Genomic DNA, 17,481 nt, shown 5'->3' with positions numbered 1-17,481 from the left:
TATTTGCAATTTAAGGCAAATCCTAATAAATCTCTTTGTTTTCCTATAGCCTCATAATTGTTCTGTGCATTAATCCGGACTTTATCAAATACAAACGCTCCATAGTAGTAAATGTATAACCAAGAAAACCTGTTAGAAAACCTGATGGAGGAAGCAGGATGTTAGTCAAAGAAGACAAGACGCCTCAGATCATAAACAATATACAAAGAAGCCTTCCAGAGAAGTTTTACTTAGATTTAAATCAATAGATGGGGTTAAAGCCCTGATTGGGTCAGCTGTCCCATTAGGCTGGGATTTCTTCTGCTGCGCATTGAAACAACAGGGGCTTTACTTCCCACTTTTTGTGCTGATTTTTTAAATGATTTGAGTCGAATCGCCACCTTTAATTCCAGTCGCTCGGTGATGATGACTCCTCCAGCAATGCATGCAGGAACTTGGACTAGTCTGTATGACTGGCATTGTGTTGATGCCTTTTGGGCTTTACATTATCTTAGCCAAAATGAACACAGTCTATAGCCTGGCAATGGCAGGAAATCCCCTATCTTACTCAATATCCTTGGTTTCTTTTTAATTACCATAAATGCATTTATAAGACGAAACCAACCCATCCAACTGTCCGTCCGTCCGTCCATCCTGCTTTCCACATATCTGTAACCTTTCTGCTTGTGTAAACCTTTGACACTTTGAGGGTCAACCCACCAGAGAAAGTAAATTGCCTTTAACTACTTTTCAGGACATTTTATACACACGAGCTAGGACACAGGAGAAATAACAGTAGAGGCCGTTTTTGTAAATATTTGCATTTATCCATCATATTTTCATGAAAAATTTAAGAGTGCAGGTCTACTACTCTTAGAACACATCCATGACTATATCAAACTAAGTTGTAAAAGGATTTCCAACTGTTAAAGTGAAGTTGTTGGCCTGAAGACGCTTTACTAATGTTGCTAGCCCAAACCACGAAGAAAGGTAGAGTCTAAAGAGGAGGGATTTGTGGAAAAGTAGCCAATCATAGGCAGTTTACTTTCTCCGAAGGGGAGCATGCTCAAAGTAAGAAAAACATATACAAGTGTTCAGAAACGGGTTCACACATGAGGAGGAGACTGTGGAACGACATAGAGTGGCTATAGGTGCGTGAAAGACAAACCAATGCAGAGAGGGAGCATGCATGTAATATTAGAGCTTTCTGATACTGAATCTGCATGTGTAAAATGTTCTAAGTTCACATAGACAGTTGTTTATGTGGGAATAAATTAGATAAAAATACTGATATGAGTATTTATTGCATCTGTGCCCTTTTGGCAGAAATCTAACTTTATACTGCAGCTACCTATTCACATTCTAGCAAGACAATAAGCAGCAGCAATAATCCATCCTGGTAAGGGAATAGCATTGCATAGAGATAGGCGAAGTAGTTGTTTCCAGCAGGTCAGCTCTAAGCCGTGTCCCATTTGGTTCGGTTGGCCAACCGCCATCTTCTAGCAAGAGCAACTCTGTGCAATTTCGCCCAGACCACTTAATCAGCTGGCTGCCTCTTTAGCGGTAGGTTTTGCAGCTTCTATTTTACAACTACAATTCTGGTTTTTCTTTTCTGTAAAATATTGAATCTTATCCTTTTCTCCATGAAAAAAAAAAATAAATAAATTGATAAACACATAATTAGATACTATTTTGCATTTTAGCACTTTAAGCCAATAATAAATGTTCTTTTCTTGGAGCGAGAGAGGCAGCTGAAGACATAAATGTCAATAATATAAATTACAGACAACAAGAGTTTTAAAAAATATACATCACATTTATTTGTACTGACACCAGGGGTCCGTACAGAGTTCTCTTTGTCTATTCATGAGTTTGGGCACTAAAGGTACCAGTTTCCTACTTCCATACATCCAACAGTGAACAAACTGTATCAACAAGCATTTCTGAGTCGCTACTAAAAAACAGAGTTGGACAGAGCTGACACACATCACTGTTATTTTTTTCTAAAGGTAACACAATGTACAAAAAGCAAATCTGGAAATAGTAATATTCTTGGTTCCATATAAAAGTTTTTTTTTTCTCCTCAGTGTGTGAATAAGAAAACAATTCACTTATCTCTATGGAGCCTCTGCTGCATTGCTGCTAGGCAGCCAACGTGTAAATTAATGTAGATCAGTAATGAAAGTTAACATGTCAGCTGATTCCTGTATTACTACCACAGCAGCGTTCAAGGAATAGTTCATGCTCCATGGATCCCTGGAGCTGTTGGAGCCTTCAGGAAGTGGTAAGGTACCGGTCACCGAGAAAGACCCAGAAGGTTAAAACAAACCATGTAACAAATCTTTCCACACAAAGTTACATTACAGCACCACCTGACTGTGATGTTCAGAAAATAATGTGCAAATCAAAACATCCGGGGCCCTTAGATGAAACCAAAAAAGTATGACTTCAGTGGTGTTGAATGGAATCTGGCTGACTTGATCCCCGTTGGCAAACCTTGGGCCCTTTTAGGCGTCTAAGGCCAAGCTCAGGCAGTCAGAGGGAGTTAGGGAGCAGATGGGTGGCGGCCTCCCTTCAGAAACATGAGGATGTGAGAGCTTCCTCACCAAGAAATCGAAGGCATCAGGAGAACCGAAATCAGCGCTGTCCATGTTATGCTCTGTTTCAGGCAATGCACTGACTGCTGGCTGCTTTTTGCTCGAACGCCTAACAAAGAAGAAGGAGGGACGTCAATACTGATGATCACAAAGAAACATTAATTTTGTAGACCATTGATCTTTGAATAAATTGATCCAGTGGCGTCTGGAGCTGCACAGACATATTCATTTTTCTTTAAGACATAAATTAGAAAAACGACAGTCACATGTCCTATAAAGTTTCTTTGTCACTTAAAGAAACAGGATCCTGTTGCTTAAAATGGCTTTGCATGAGTAGGACGGTTCATGTGGGTAATGCAATTAAAACTGAATTAAACAAAGGTAACTTGAGTCACTAAGATAAACTTGTTAACCGGCTTAAGGGTCGAAAATAAGGAAGGCAAAGCAGAAACAGCTTCTCCAGAGAGAAGTAGCTTTAGTAGGTCGTTCACATGCAGTGAGGAAAATAATTGTTTGAAAACCCTGCTATTTTGCAAGTTCTCCCACTTATAAATCATCCACTGTGAGATAAAATCCAAAAATCACAATGTATGATTTTATGACTATTTATTTGTATGTTAGAGCTGAAAATATACACTTATTTGAACACCTGTCTTATCAGCTAGAATTCTGACCCTCAGAGACCTGTTAGTCTGCCTTCATAATGTCCACCTCCACTCCACTTATGCTAAATTAGATGCACCTTTTTGAGGTTGTTAGCTACATTAAGACACCTCTCCACCCCATACAGTCGGTAAGAATCAAACTCCTATGTCTGTATATGTGTAAACAAGTGTATATTTATAATAAAAAGAAAAAAAAAAGAATCCAACTACTAACATGGCTGAGATGAAAGAGCTGTCCAAAGACATTAGAAACATAATTGTACACCTTCACATGGCTGGAAAGGGCTATGGGGAAATTGCCAAGCACCTTGGTGACAAAAGATCCACTGTTAGAGCAATCATTAGAAAACTGAAGAAGCTAAACATGACAGTTAGTCTCCCTCGGAGTTGGGTTCCATGCAAGATCTCACCTTGTGGGACCTCAATGATCCTAAGAAAGGTGATAAATCAGCCCAGAACTAAACAGGATGAGCTGGTCAATGACCTGAAAAGAGCTGGGACCACCGTTTCCAAGGTTACTGTTGGTAATACACTAACATGTCATGGTTTGAAATCATGCATGGCCCGGAAGATTCCCCTGCTTAAAGCAGCACATGTCAAGGCCCATCTTAAGTTTGCCAATGACCATTTGAATGATCCAGAGGAGTCATGGGAGAAAGTCATGTGGTCAGATGAGACCAAAATAGAACTTTTTCGTCATAATTCCTCTAACCATCTTTGGAGGAAGAAGAATGGTGAGTACCATCCCAAGAACACCATCCCTACTATGAAGAATGGGGTAGCATCATACTTTTTCTGCACATCGGACAGGGCGACTGCACTGCATTAAGGAGAGAATGACCGGGGCCACTCATTGCGAGATTTTGGGGAAGAATCTCCTTTTAGTTAGAGCATTGAAGATGGGTCGAGGCTGGGTCTTCCAACCCCACAATGACCGGAAGCACACAGCCAGGATAACCAAGGAGTGGATCTGGAAGAAGCATATAAAGGTTCTGGCGTGGCCTAATCAGTCTCCTGACATAAACCCAATAGAGAATCTTTGGAGGGAGCTCAAACTCTGTGTTTCTCAGCCACAGCCCAGAAACCTGACTGATCTAGAGAAGATCTGTGTAGGGGAGTGGGCTAAAATCCCTCCTGCAGTGTGTGGAAACCTGGTGAAAAACTACAGGAAATGTTTGACCTCTGTAATTGCAAACAAAGGCTACTGTACCAAATATTAACATTGATTTTGTCAGATGTTCAAATACTTATTTGCACCTATAATGACAATTTCAGACCCCTCCATGATAACTAAGTGGGTGTACTTGCAGACTAGCAGGGTGTTCAGATATCTGATGATTCTGATTTTCCTCACTATACGTGTGTGAGTGAATTGAAAGAGCCCAAATCAGATGGAGCTTACCAGAGGAGGTGACAACTCGAACCTCGGTGCTGAAGGCTCCCTCTCCACCTTCACTGAGTGCGTACACCTTGATGATGTAAGTGCCCCCCTCTGGCAGTGAGAGCATGGTGGAGGGGTTAATGGTTCTGGTCACCTGGATGTGGCCACGGCCCTCCTGTTTGAGTAACACCTGCAGGGCATACGCACATGTCCTAATTAGGTAACATGTACGCTTCAAAAAAATATGATTTCTGTTGGGGGGGAAAAAAGTCACCAGCTTTGTTTACATTTATGCAAGGAACACAGTACCTGAAAAAAGCAGCCATATCCTTGGAACCTTTTTCTTATTTCATCAGCTTTTTGTTTTATATTGGGTTTTTATGTGATACAAAGTTAAGCATAATAATGAAGTGGATAAAGATGTTTCTTTGAAAATAAAAAAAAACAGAAAAAAGTATTTGTGTTCATACCTATTAATGAGATCATAAAATAGAATGCAAAGTCAAAAATCTCAATTACATTAGGAAACATGATTAAAACAAGCAGCAGCATAAAGAAAAAAATAAAATATCAGCTAGATAAAAGCTGTGTTTGACAATTCCTATGCACTGAATATCTCAGAGAGCAATATTCAAACCCAATACCAAAAAGGCAAATAATATGACACACATGTAAACCTCCAAAGACAACTAAGAACATCTGTAGGAGCTCAAGCATATTGAATCTCAGTTGGAGAATATGTCAAAAGCAGCTATTAGTTGTGCCACCTTTAAATTTTACAGAGAAAAAAAAAGGAAGAAGCCATTGATAAGAGAATTATATTAGATTAGCTGTTTACAAAATACATCATCCCCACAATACAACATGGTGGTGGCAGCATCATGCTAGGGAAATTAATCTATTTTCTAAACAGGAAGGTAGTCAGGCTGGAAGGGAAGATTAATTACTATAAATTAAATGAAATTCTGGCAGAGAGCTGTTGAAGGCTGAAAAACAGGTGGAAAAAAATCCCCTTTAAGCAGGACAACAGCGCTAAACATTAGGTCAGTGCTACAAGAAAAGTTTTTTAGGTATCAGGATGTTAGAATTTTGTCTGTCATATGAGAAAGAGTTTAAGGGATCTAACTCTGTTAGGCACGTTTTAAATGAGGGGTGCATGTTTACTTTGCAGTGAGGATTTCATTTCCTTCCTCGCATATCATTTCATTTTGAGTGAGTCTATGACAAATTCCCCTCTGCTTTTATCTGGTTAATGAGGTAAACAATTCTTCTGTTTTTAACCATAAGACTTACTGAGCTTCTATGTTGAGGGAAATCAGGAAATCTGCAACTTGCTTTGAGTCTAAAGATACAGTGCAAGCAGTAGAAAACCTACCATGTATCCGATGACGTCAGACTCATTGTCTTTTGCCTTAACTGGATCCCAGCTTAATGAGATGTTATTGCCTTCTTGTATCCACATGAGGTTGGATGGAGGCTGAGCAGGAGCTGCGACGAAACACAATTGTTCACATTCTAAAATATGAATGCAGAGTTTCACCCAACTAGGTCAATTTCAAGCAAACCATCCAGGTAACATGTGTTCTGTACAGTGAGATTTGCATCAGTGCTGAACTCACGAGATTTCCTGGTCTTGGCTGTGACAGCTGCACTAGAAGGACCCTGGCCGATGCTGTTAAAGCCTTTCACTGAAATAAGGTAGGCGCTGTTCCCGTCCAGCCCTGTCAGCAGCATAGATGTTTCATTTTTAACTGTGCGTCGTTTCTCTGCGGACTCCTCCTGCTCTGCTTCCTTCCAGTAGGTGACCTGTAAACAGCAAGTAAAGACTGAATAATTACAGTCATAAGCCCTGGAAAGCACAGAGGAACTGACGCTGCTGCAAAATACCAGTTATAATCTATATACGAGACTGTATGCAGAAAGTAGCACATATATCTATATGTAACCTCATATCCTCTTGGTTTTCCTGGGCCAGGATTGGGCGGTTTCCAGGTCACCCTAATTTCCGAGGAAGAGACACTGTAGGCTTTTACATCAGACGGTGCTTCCCTTGGCTCTGTAGGAAACCAGATGGTTTAAGGTACTTTTAGTTACAATTATAGTAAAAAACAACACACAAACTAATTGGCATAATTGTCCTTGTCCATTTTGTGCTTTTGATGCTTAGCGGGGTTGCAAAACAATTTACAAGAATTTATTTTGGATTTCCTCTAATCTGCACGGATCACAAAATACCTACTGTAATGTACATAATGAAATTCAAACATGCACTCTCTAATTAATTGATTTATTTCTCAGTAAGTAATAGAAATTCAGCACCATTTCTATTTTCAATCATAATTTGTCTGACAAACACCTAGATACACATTTAACCACTCTCAGCAGATTTGGTAAAGATGATCTAAATAGTATTTTAAATCACTAATTAACACATGTCTCTAGTAAATGATGCAATGCATCAAAATATAATGTTTTGACTAAACGGATCATCTCCTTGGCATCAGAGTAAAAAAAAAAAATTTTTTTGATTTCTTTCAGCTCTGGAGAGGATTTATATTAGAGAGCTTTTTACCAAGCTAAAACCCCTATTGTGTATCATATCAAATATGTAATCTAAACTATGGCAGTCAAATAACAGGAAATTGGTAAGGACGTTAAAGAGTAAAGCATCAAAGCTAAAGCCTATCATAAAGTGGAAGACGATGCTAAGCGGATTTAACATCAATATAAACAAACGGCCAGAACGCTGAGATTTAACATCGGATCGGACACAAAATCAGAGGTTCAGCCTGAGGTAGGCACCTCAGCTTAGGAAAAGGAGCCTTTTATAATTTACTTAATTTAAATACCTTCTCATAAGTGTGAGAAAAAAATCACTCAAGAATTTTCAGAGTAAGAAGGCATTGGTGACCCCTACTTTAGAAGACACTGACCAATAAAGAAGTGCTTGCTTCAAAATAAAAAAAATAAAAAAAATCAGTTAACTAGAAATTTCAGCTGCAAAGACAAGCCAATTGCCTCTGTAGAAAAGTTTGATCAGAACACACTAAGATTAAACTGTTTGGCCACAATGAAAGGAGAGATGTTCCAGACGTCGAGGTGAACCTTTAAACCTTGGAGCAGCTATCTATATCTGAAGCAGGGTAGTAGCACAGTTATGCTGTGTGGGCGGTTTATTGCCAGGAGAACAGGGTCATTGCTAAGCATGGGTACAGTGATGAAGAATGGAGATTACATCTTAATTCTCCATCACCTAAAACGAACCTTTAAAATATGTTGCTGAAGCTTAGCTACAAAAATAGGACTATCATCACAAATGGATATAAAAACTGCTTTTTCTTAAAGCCCACAATTATTATACGTCTGGAATGGATTTAAAGTTTCCAGTCCTGTTAAAAAAGGATTTAACAAGACTTGAACAATGAACTCCTCTATTTTTAATAAGCAGAGTGGTCAAATATCCAATCAAAGCTGTTTCTTGACCCTCTATGAAGGTTATAAAGCAAGACATTTTTACAAAAAAAATTAGAGTGCATCATATGTGTATTGTTTATCCTGGTCCACCTAAAAAAATTATTAAATGCAATTATGTAAAGTCTTTATTACATATCACATGTGGTGGCCAAAGTACTCAACTATAGTAATTGAGTAAAATTATTGATACTAATGGTAAAATATTACCTAACTTCTAGTGAAAGTTGCTCAACCAAACATCTACTTAAGTTAAAGTACTGAAGTACTCACTTTTGAAAGTACTCAAGTATACAAAAGTACATGCATTTAAAAGTACTTAAGTATTTTACAGAACCTTCTAACTTTTAAAAACCAGCTGGTGTATTGATGCTGTATTGATGATGTAACGATTTGCTTCAAATTATAGAACTTTAGCATAAAGATGCCACAAAAAATAAGGACACCTATTGTGATTATTTTTATTTAAAACAACACAAAAAAGATAAGAGGAGAGTCTCGGTTCTCGTCACTTTCACTATAGAAAAGAGGTTTAAGGTTGAATGTCCACTTTGAGAACTACTGAACAACTTGGCCATACGGCAACAACTAATGCCTTAATAAAATTTGAAAAAAAAAATAATAACTACATTTGTAGAATGCCATTAAATCTCTAAAACAGTGCTTTCTTGCTTATTTTAGTTCTTCTCCCTGGAGGTACTGCAGCTACTACCTCCTCAGCATGTCAAAGTTCTGCATGTGCCTGCTAATGAGCTACGATTTGACCCAGGTGTGTTTAAAAGGATAGATAACGTTAACATCCAGGTTGCCTGTTTTAAAGGATGAACTTGAACTTTCAAGAAAGAAAAACAGCAGCAGTACAAAGCTGAAATAACAACTAGCTTCCTAGAAATGTATTAGAGCAGAAGGTGTAATATTTGACTTTGAAATGTAGTGGTCTTAGACATAGAAAAACAAAGATATTCAAAACTGTATTATATCGAAAGTAAATGAAATCCATGACTGGATATTACCGTACCTCCCTCTGCAGAATGGATGATGACAACTTTGCTGAAGGGCCCATCTCCCTTATTGTTGTATACACCAACTTTCACTTCAAATGGAGTGAGTGGAGGAAAAGTTTCGTCCCTGTATTTGTACATCGTAGCATCCGCAGAGGTCACCATCTTCTCCTTCCAGCCTCTAGTCCCGTTGGCACGGAATGCAACAATATATCCAAAGCCCTCGCCATTTTGGAACTCCTCAGACACAGGCTGAAAGTGCAAAAAAAAAAAAGAGATCAAGTTTCTTTTTTAACTAGTTTAGGAGTAAACCTGTTTTCCCAGTGCTAAAGCTTGGAGATAGACAGTGAATCATTCCCACACTTTTCCACTAGACAGCTATTGCAGAGCAAGCAAGCGCCTTATTGAACACAAACAACAACAAAAGGGCTATTTTTTCAGTTTGGTGATAACCCCAAAGCCAGCTTTCACTTTTCTAACCATTTACTGTAACTGCCTGCCACTGTTAATAAAGATGCAGTCAGCCTTGAGTAATGGAAACAAATCATATTTGGCTCAGCTGTACCCATTATGTAGCTATTTATCCTTCCATGTCTGACAGGAGGATTTTTTGTGACGCAGGTTTTGTGTGCTGGGTTCGGTGATTATCCACAGTTTTTCCTGAAGTAGTGAAACCGGGTGCTGTCTTCCACAGCTGCTCTGAGCGTAATCAAATCAAATGCCAATTTATTAAGTGAGCTAGGATCTAATTAAAATATGAGCTGCAGGGATTAAATCTTTGGCTACACATAATAAATTACAAACACCTGTACACCTGTTTTTGGCAACAGCTTCACAGCTAACTCTGTAATGTGTTGATTTGCATAAGGTACAGAGTTAGACTGTCCCCCGAAGGCATCAACCACATTAAGCATTGAATATACAGAGGGAATAGCAGGTGGATGGTGATCTAGTTTCAACCCATACAACAAAGAGCAGTCACCATGACTAGCTAATTAGGAGTACGGAGAGAGGAAATAAATTAGCTTTCAAAAGTATTATCAGATCTGGCAATGCTTTTAACGAGACTAGGAGGAAGATGAGCTTTTTGAAATCAGCATGAAAAAAAATGAACTAGCTGTGTTTAGAAACACTTCTGGGTTTTGGGGGATAGATATTCAGAGATAAGTGCAGAAACTGTGTGGGATAGCTGCAAGGTAAGTCCTCTGGATGAAATCATTTGACCTGCTGGGCTCATCGATGGTAACTACGGGGGCATCACTAATAGTCCTCCCTATGGCTCCTTGAGAAAAAGCAGTCAAACAGTCTAATGAGATGGCTCAATGAAGCTGGGGAGACTGTTTAGTCATTCATCCTGCTTAATAACCTTGCCCACCATGGCCGTCGAGGCTCTGACAACTCTCCACAGATGACTGCAAAGGCAGGACTGCCTCGTGCTCACATGCCTCGACTGCCAAAAAGGGCGAACATTTCTGCACTGTCTGCTTTCATATCCATCTTCATTGATCACTGACAGAGTCCTGGTTTATTCCAGAAAGCGTTTAGCCTCAAACTAGAATAACCAGGACAAAGGAAAACGATTAAATTGCTGCTAACCAACACAAGACAACTGCAACTAAGTGCCAGGATTCTTTTTAATCAAGTTCTTGGACACAAACAGGACTGCATATAAAATCCTATTAGAAGAAAAAAAAAAAACACCTTTGGATTTAGCGTGGGAGGAGCTTTTATGAGGACAAAAAGGGAGTATGCTGTGTGCAGCTCCAGAGGATTTATACCAGCGTTTATGGATATATAAATGTTTTGCAATATTACAGCCACTAACATCAATATTTTTTTGAGATTGTATCTGATAGACCTATAGAACGTAGCATATAATTCTAAGAAGGAAGGAGAGTTATTTTAATTTCTGATTTTTTTCTTTATCCAATTTTCGTACAGATATAAACTGATTCTTTATTTTGCTCACCTGACAACTTTCGAGAAGCACCTTTTTCGTCAATTCTAAGCCTGTTGAAATAAATCTCTACCAGACTGTGCCGAGCACAACTGTATATGTGTATATATATATATATATATATATATATATATATATATATATATATATATATATATATATATTAGTGCTGTCAAAATTATCGCGTTATTATCGCGTTAACGCGAGGCCATTTTAACGGCGATAATTTTTTTAACGTGAGATTAACGCTATGTGGTTTTATGGTACAATTTTCCAAGTACATCCCGCTGCAGCCTGCGGGAAGGCGGCGCTATTTTCCCCCAGTGTATGCATTTCTCATAGGCTTCGAGAGCGGAGCTCCTCAAGGGAAAAAGACGCTCATACACTGGGTGACGCTAGTGCCTTTTCTTTAAGCCCCACCACCAACAAACAAGTTGAGTGTCTGGTAACTAGTAGCAACCTGAAATACGCTGAGAAAACAGATTACTGAGGTGAAATGGAATCTGCTACGGCACTCTTGCCGTCTGTGTACGCCACAGGTCGGTATCGTGTGTGTGTGTGTGGGTGGGTGGGTGCTTGTGTGTGTGTTCTCATTTTTGTTAAGAGGCTGAAAAGTAACTTTCTAGAGCATAGACTACCTCCATCTAGTGATGTCGGTCTGTTGATTTTGATGTATTGATTGAAAATTGTTCATTATTACCTTGGTTAATTAACATCTAATGTTAACTCTACTAAATTTTATAGCAGTAGGGTAAAATGCTTGTCTTTGTTCAAAAGACTGTATTAACTGTAAAGACTGTCTTTTACATCAGCCTGTTTTCAGGGCCTTTTTTTTGGCTACATATTTGTTATTTTTGGCATAAATCAGTATCTGTGACCTGTTTTCATTTTAAAAAAAGAACATTGGCACAAACCTAGCCTGTATGTATTTTTTTGTATGTCATCAAGAGTATTTAAATGATTTTCAATCAGGAAAAAAATGTGCGATTACAATGCGATTAATCGCGAGTTAACTCAGGCATTGATGCGATTAATCGCGATTAAAAAAATTTAATCAATTGACAGCACTAATATATATATATATATATATATATATATATATATATATATATATATATATATATACTGTATATAAATATATATATATATATATATATATATATATATATACATACATCTAAGACACAAAAAAATAATTTGAAATTGACAAAAGTAACAATACATATACTAAACAAATTGTAATCTTGACATCAATTTTGGATATAATATATATATATATATATATATATATATATATATATATATATATATATATATATATATATATATATATATATATATATATATATATACATAGTGTGTATTCTGGAATATATGTTAACATTTTCTCGCGCCTTCACTGCTTGAACACATTAAATACCAACAAATTAACAAAAATCAAATAACTAAATAAACTTGCTGTATTTGCAGCTGGTTCAATTAACTGTCATATTTTAAAAGGGCTATCAATAATATTAATAATAATATAAAATATGGATGTGTACCTAAAACGCAGCATTTCATTTTTTTAAACCACAGCTAAATTTGGATTGAGGATGTTTTACTATAAAATAATGAACTCAAATTAGCCACTGCTTTAAAGGACTGGGATACGCCTTCATTTGAATATTTGCCAGGGCAATAGCGTACTTTACCATCACTGAGTCTTTAATCATGTGGCCCCACTTTTTCATGAGGGTTGTAAATGTGTTTTACTAGCCAGTATTATTGTGATTATGAGGTATAAACAGGGAGTTATAAACCAGCAACTACTATTCCATCTAGATGTAAACATCATTCCTACTAATTCCACACTAGGAAACATTCCTTGTGATTTGAAGGTTACCTTCATAATGCCTAATGGGTTCCATACTTAAAAACTACAATAATAACTGCCAGTTGTATTCACATCTGTTCACGGTTCCCCTGCTAATATATCTTTCAACCAATCTCAATTGCAAATGATCATCTATTCTCATAGCAATTCTGCACATGCACTGCACTGAATCTGGCTCTGAGCCAAGCTGTCCACTCAGATCTGGTAGACATTAATATCCTCATATCTTGTTGTGAGATTTATTGCATTTTCTACAAACACTATACCGAGAGATTTGGAGTGCATATTCATAAGCAACCCTGGATTTAGTTGGATCGACTCTTAGAGTCAAGGTTAATCATCACTGGGCTTCTCTGGTGGGACCAAATGTGAAATTCTCTACATCTTAATCACTTCTGCAGCTAATGCAGCTTTGTATAGCCCTCAGCCCAGCTGGCCCTCTTCTGGCTTCATCAGCAGGTTTGTGCAATTTTTTACCAAGTCATAAAGCCGAAGAAGAAAGATGTAAAGCAAAGAGGAAAAGTGATAGGAGAGGGAGGAATGACAGAATGAAATATCTAAATAAGTAAAGAAGGAAGAGCATATGTTAAGAAGCACAGAGTGAAACGAATCTGAAAGTGAAGAAAGAACGATGAGAAAGGTGAAAAAATGAAGGGCAGAATAAAGTATGAAGTACAACCAGGAAAGAAACAGGTTAATGAAAGGTAAACAGAAAGAGAACCACAACATTTAGAAAATGACAAATGGAATAAAGTCTAGAAATCAAAATTAGCTTCTCATACACTGGTTTGCTATTTCCAAACTTCAAGGAAAAACTGAAATAAAACTGTCTAAAAGAAAAAACTGAGTTATATATGTATAATTGATTCAATGATTCATTGAAGACAGTTTACAAAAAAAATCTATACAACTTCACCCTTCAATGTTGAATATAAATTCAAATCTCTTGGTTTTCCTGGCAAAATTCAATCAGTCACCTGTTTTCTTGTGGGATTACATTTTATGTCAAAGAAAAAATCAGTTAGAGATCAAATTCAATGTATGATAAGTTGGAAAATAAGCTTCACAATACATTGGAAGCATCTGAAATATGAAAAGGTCACTCTGCCCTATGATAATGCTCACTGAAGCCTCACAAGAGAACCCCAACCTTTGTGATATCTTTTTGGTTATAATATGCATCTCACTTTTTCTTTTCTCTTTAAAAAAAAGGTTATGAGTTCCTGCGAGTTTGAGCATCACCAAGTGAGTTATTTTACCTGCATTTTTAAGACCGTGAGGGATTGGCTAAAGAAGGTGGTGCAGACTGGACATTTTAAGGTTGCAGCTTTTAAAGGTCATAGCTATAACTTTTTCATCAATATAATACATTTTTTTTTTTACAAATAATACATCCACAGGACATCTAGTCCAGGATGAAAGTATTAATTTTACTGAGAAAAATGTTGGACATAAATACACTCACCGGCCACTTTATTAGGTACCCCATGCTAGTAATGGGTTGGACCCCCTTTTGCCTTCAGAACTGCCTCAATTCTTGGTGGCATAGATTCAACAAGGTGCTGGAAGCATTCCTCAGGGAGTTTGGTCCATATTGACATGATGGCATCACACAGTTGCCGCAGATTTGTCGGCTGCACATCCATGATGCGAATCTCCCGTTCCACCACATCCCAAAGATGCTCTATTGGATTGAGATCTGGTGACTGTGGAGGCCATTTGAGTACAGATAACTCATTGTCATTTTCAAGAAACCAGTCTGAGATTATTCCAGCTTTATGACATGGCGCATTATCCTGCTGAAAGTAGCCATCAGAAGTTGGGTACATTGTGGTCATAAAGGGATGGACATGGTCAGCAACAATACTCAGGTAGGCTGTGGCGTTGCAACGATGCTCAATTGGTACCAAGGGGCCCAAAGAGTGCCAAGAAAATATTCCCCACACCATGACACCACCACCACCAGCCTGAACCGTTGATACAAGGCAGGATGGATCCATGCTTTCATGTTGTAGACGCCAAATTCTGACCCTACCATCCGAATGTTGCAGCAGAAATCAAGACTCATCAGACCAGGCAACGTTTTTCCAATCTTCTATTGTCCAATTTCGATGAGCTTGTGCAAATTGTAGCCTCAGCTTCCTGTTCTTAGCTGAAAGGAGTGGCAACCTGTGTGGTCTTCTGCTGCTGTAGCCCATCTGCCTCAAAGTTCGACGTACTGTGCATTCAGAGATGCTCTTCTGCACACCTTGGTTGTAACGGGTGGTTATTTGAGTCACTGTTGCCCTTCAATCAGCTCGAACCAGTCTGGCCATTCTCCTCTGACCTCTGGCATCAACAAGGCATTTCCGCCCACAGAGCTGCCGCTCACTGGATGTTTTTTTCTTTTTCAGACCATTCTCTGTAAACCCTAGAGATGGTTGTGCGTGAAAATCCCAGTAGATCAGCAGTTTCTGAAATACTCAGACCAGCCCTTCTGGCACCAACAATCATGCCACGTTCAAAGTCACTCAAATCACCTTTCTTCCCCATACTTATGCTCGGTTTGAACTGCAGGAGATTGTCTTGACCATGTCTACATGCCTAAATGCACTGAATTGCCGCCATGTGATTGGCTGCTTAGAAATTAAGTGTTAACGAGCAGTTGGACAGGTGTACCTAATAAAGTGGCCGGTGAGTGTAGATTACTGCTACTGTGGTCAAGATGCCAGCATCGGCATTAAAGGATCATGCACCAATAGGAATAGTAGGCTGAAGTCATGTGAGATGGAGCTATGGCATTGCCAGATACTAGTAACTTGCAAAAGAACTGAGTAATGGTTACTTCCAATGGGAACAGAAGCATTGGTCAAGCTGCAAAGGTTGCTACCTTTTTTCTGAACTGGTTTGTTAAATGTGTGGTTTGGTTAGCACTACCATAAACAATTGCACACCTGGTTAGGTTGTTAAACAGTAAGCAAGGAGTTCTGGTCAGCAAAATTGACCCACTTACTGGAGATAAACTTGCAGGTATAACCTATTAGAACTGCATGTCTGTTCCTTTTTTAAACTGAGCCATGTATCTTAAAAATGAATTCATACATGTTTATAAAAACTGAATAATGATTTGAAAATACCATGGGGATGTCGAACGGTATCTAAACTGGAAAAATATAATTCAGGCTGCAAAATTGTAACAATGACACCTAATGAGATTTTATACTGCAAAAATGTCAATATAAGTAGGTCAATCATTTTTCAAATTCGTGTATTTTCCTTTGATTTTAGTTAAGATAATTTGCAAAAGGAAAAAAATAATTAATGTTTAAAGTAATAAAAACTCTAAAATATTTGAAGTGCATTAAATGTAGTTATCTTATATTAAAAGGAAAACTATCCATAACATAGGCAGAACATCATATTTATCTACTCAAATGATGGTGATCAGGGGTGCTTCTGTCAGTGAGCCCCAGGGAAACTGTGGCTACAATGTAGCTTACCACCAACAGTATGTGAGTGTTTGTGAATTACTAAACATAGTCTAAAGCGCTTTGGTCTAGCCTCCTGACTTGAAAAGGTGCTATATAAGTTCAGGCCATTTACCATTTATCAATTAAGTACAAAAACACATATTTTAGGAAATATTAAGCCCTCTGTACCATCCCAGAGAGATTGAGAGAAGAATGCATTTTTGCAGTCTCAAGCCCCTGTCACACCTCGACGATTTAGACCAGCGTATGCTAGACTTACAAAAAAATCTGGCAAAAACGCTGGCATGCATTGAATAAGTTATAGGTACGTTTTGTATAAATTATGAGTACGCTGAAACACGCTGCCACACATCAACATGCGGCAAGTACATAGGGCATATGTTACAGGTAAGTTATCTGATCATTGATGTACGTTAAGTGTAAGTTACTCATAAGTCGTGGCGTCTAGCTTATCCAAAACCTATACGTAACTTGTACATAACTTAAACTTAACTTATCAAGACCAAATTTCCAACGCATATCAATGTATCTGAGGTGTCCCAGACGACTTTCTTGTTCTTTTTATTTATTCTTTGTTTTTTTGGCGGGCAGTAAACGGCAGCTAGGTTAATATAATACCGCAATCAAAGAAATCTTTTTAGGAAGACCGGGTGCTACCAGGTGCATCGCTGCCCCCCTTAGGACACTGGCTTGTGACATTTCGTGGGCATTACCACATACAACCACCATGGTTCTGGTGAAGGTTTTTTCAGTAAAGCTGAGTTTCCCTTTCCACTGTTGCTACATGAAAACTTAGTACAGGAAATTGCAGTAAAGTCTACTACACTCTGCGAAAAAATTCACCCTGCACTGTTTAATAACACAGATCAATTTGAAATGTATTTATTTGACTTAAAATTTGTGCTTGATTTAATTTTTGAACTCAAAAGACATTGTAGGTGATTTGAGTTCAAATTGGCCATTGATTACCTTTTTAAGTTATATAAAATTCTAGTTATTTGATTTCTTGTCAAGCTTTCTTTTTTATTACAGCGTTTATCAAATGAATGAAAAATAACTGTTAAAAGGAACACATGGCTCTTGA

At 38.0% G+C, this 17,481-nt stretch overlaps 1 protein-coding gene across 2 annotated transcripts in view; it reads right to left on the bottom strand.

The window, feature by feature from the left end:
- Positions 1-1,774: 1,774 nt before the first annotated feature.
- cntn5 (contactin 5) overlaps positions 1,775-17,481 on the bottom strand; it is a 225,097-nt gene continuing 209,390 nt past the window's right edge. For both annotated transcript variants that reach the window (XM_038282848.1, XM_038282849.1), the window contains exons 19-24: positions 9,112-9,346; positions 6,569-6,678; positions 6,242-6,428; positions 5,998-6,110; positions 4,644-4,812; positions 1,775-2,685 (exon numbers count right to left, since the gene is read on the bottom strand). In XM_038282848.1, coding sequence (XP_038138776.1) covers positions 2,582-2,685; positions 4,644-4,812; positions 5,998-6,110; positions 6,242-6,428; positions 6,569-6,678; positions 9,112-9,346 — 918 coding nt within the window. In that variant the 3' untranslated portion in view covers positions 1,775-2,581. The remainder of the gene's footprint in view (positions 2,686-4,643; positions 4,813-5,997; positions 6,111-6,241; positions 6,429-6,568; positions 6,679-9,111; positions 9,347-17,481) is intronic.

The sequence above is a fragment of the Cyprinodon tularosa genome, unplaced genomic scaffold (assembly GCF_016077235.1).
Source record: "Cyprinodon tularosa strain WSP-4 unplaced genomic scaffold, ASM1607723v1 ctg188, whole genome shotgun sequence".
Lineage (NCBI taxonomy): Eukaryota > Metazoa > Chordata > Actinopteri > Cyprinodontiformes > Cyprinodontidae > Cyprinodon > Cyprinodon tularosa.
This window is presented reverse-complemented; position numbering and strand designations above follow the sequence as displayed.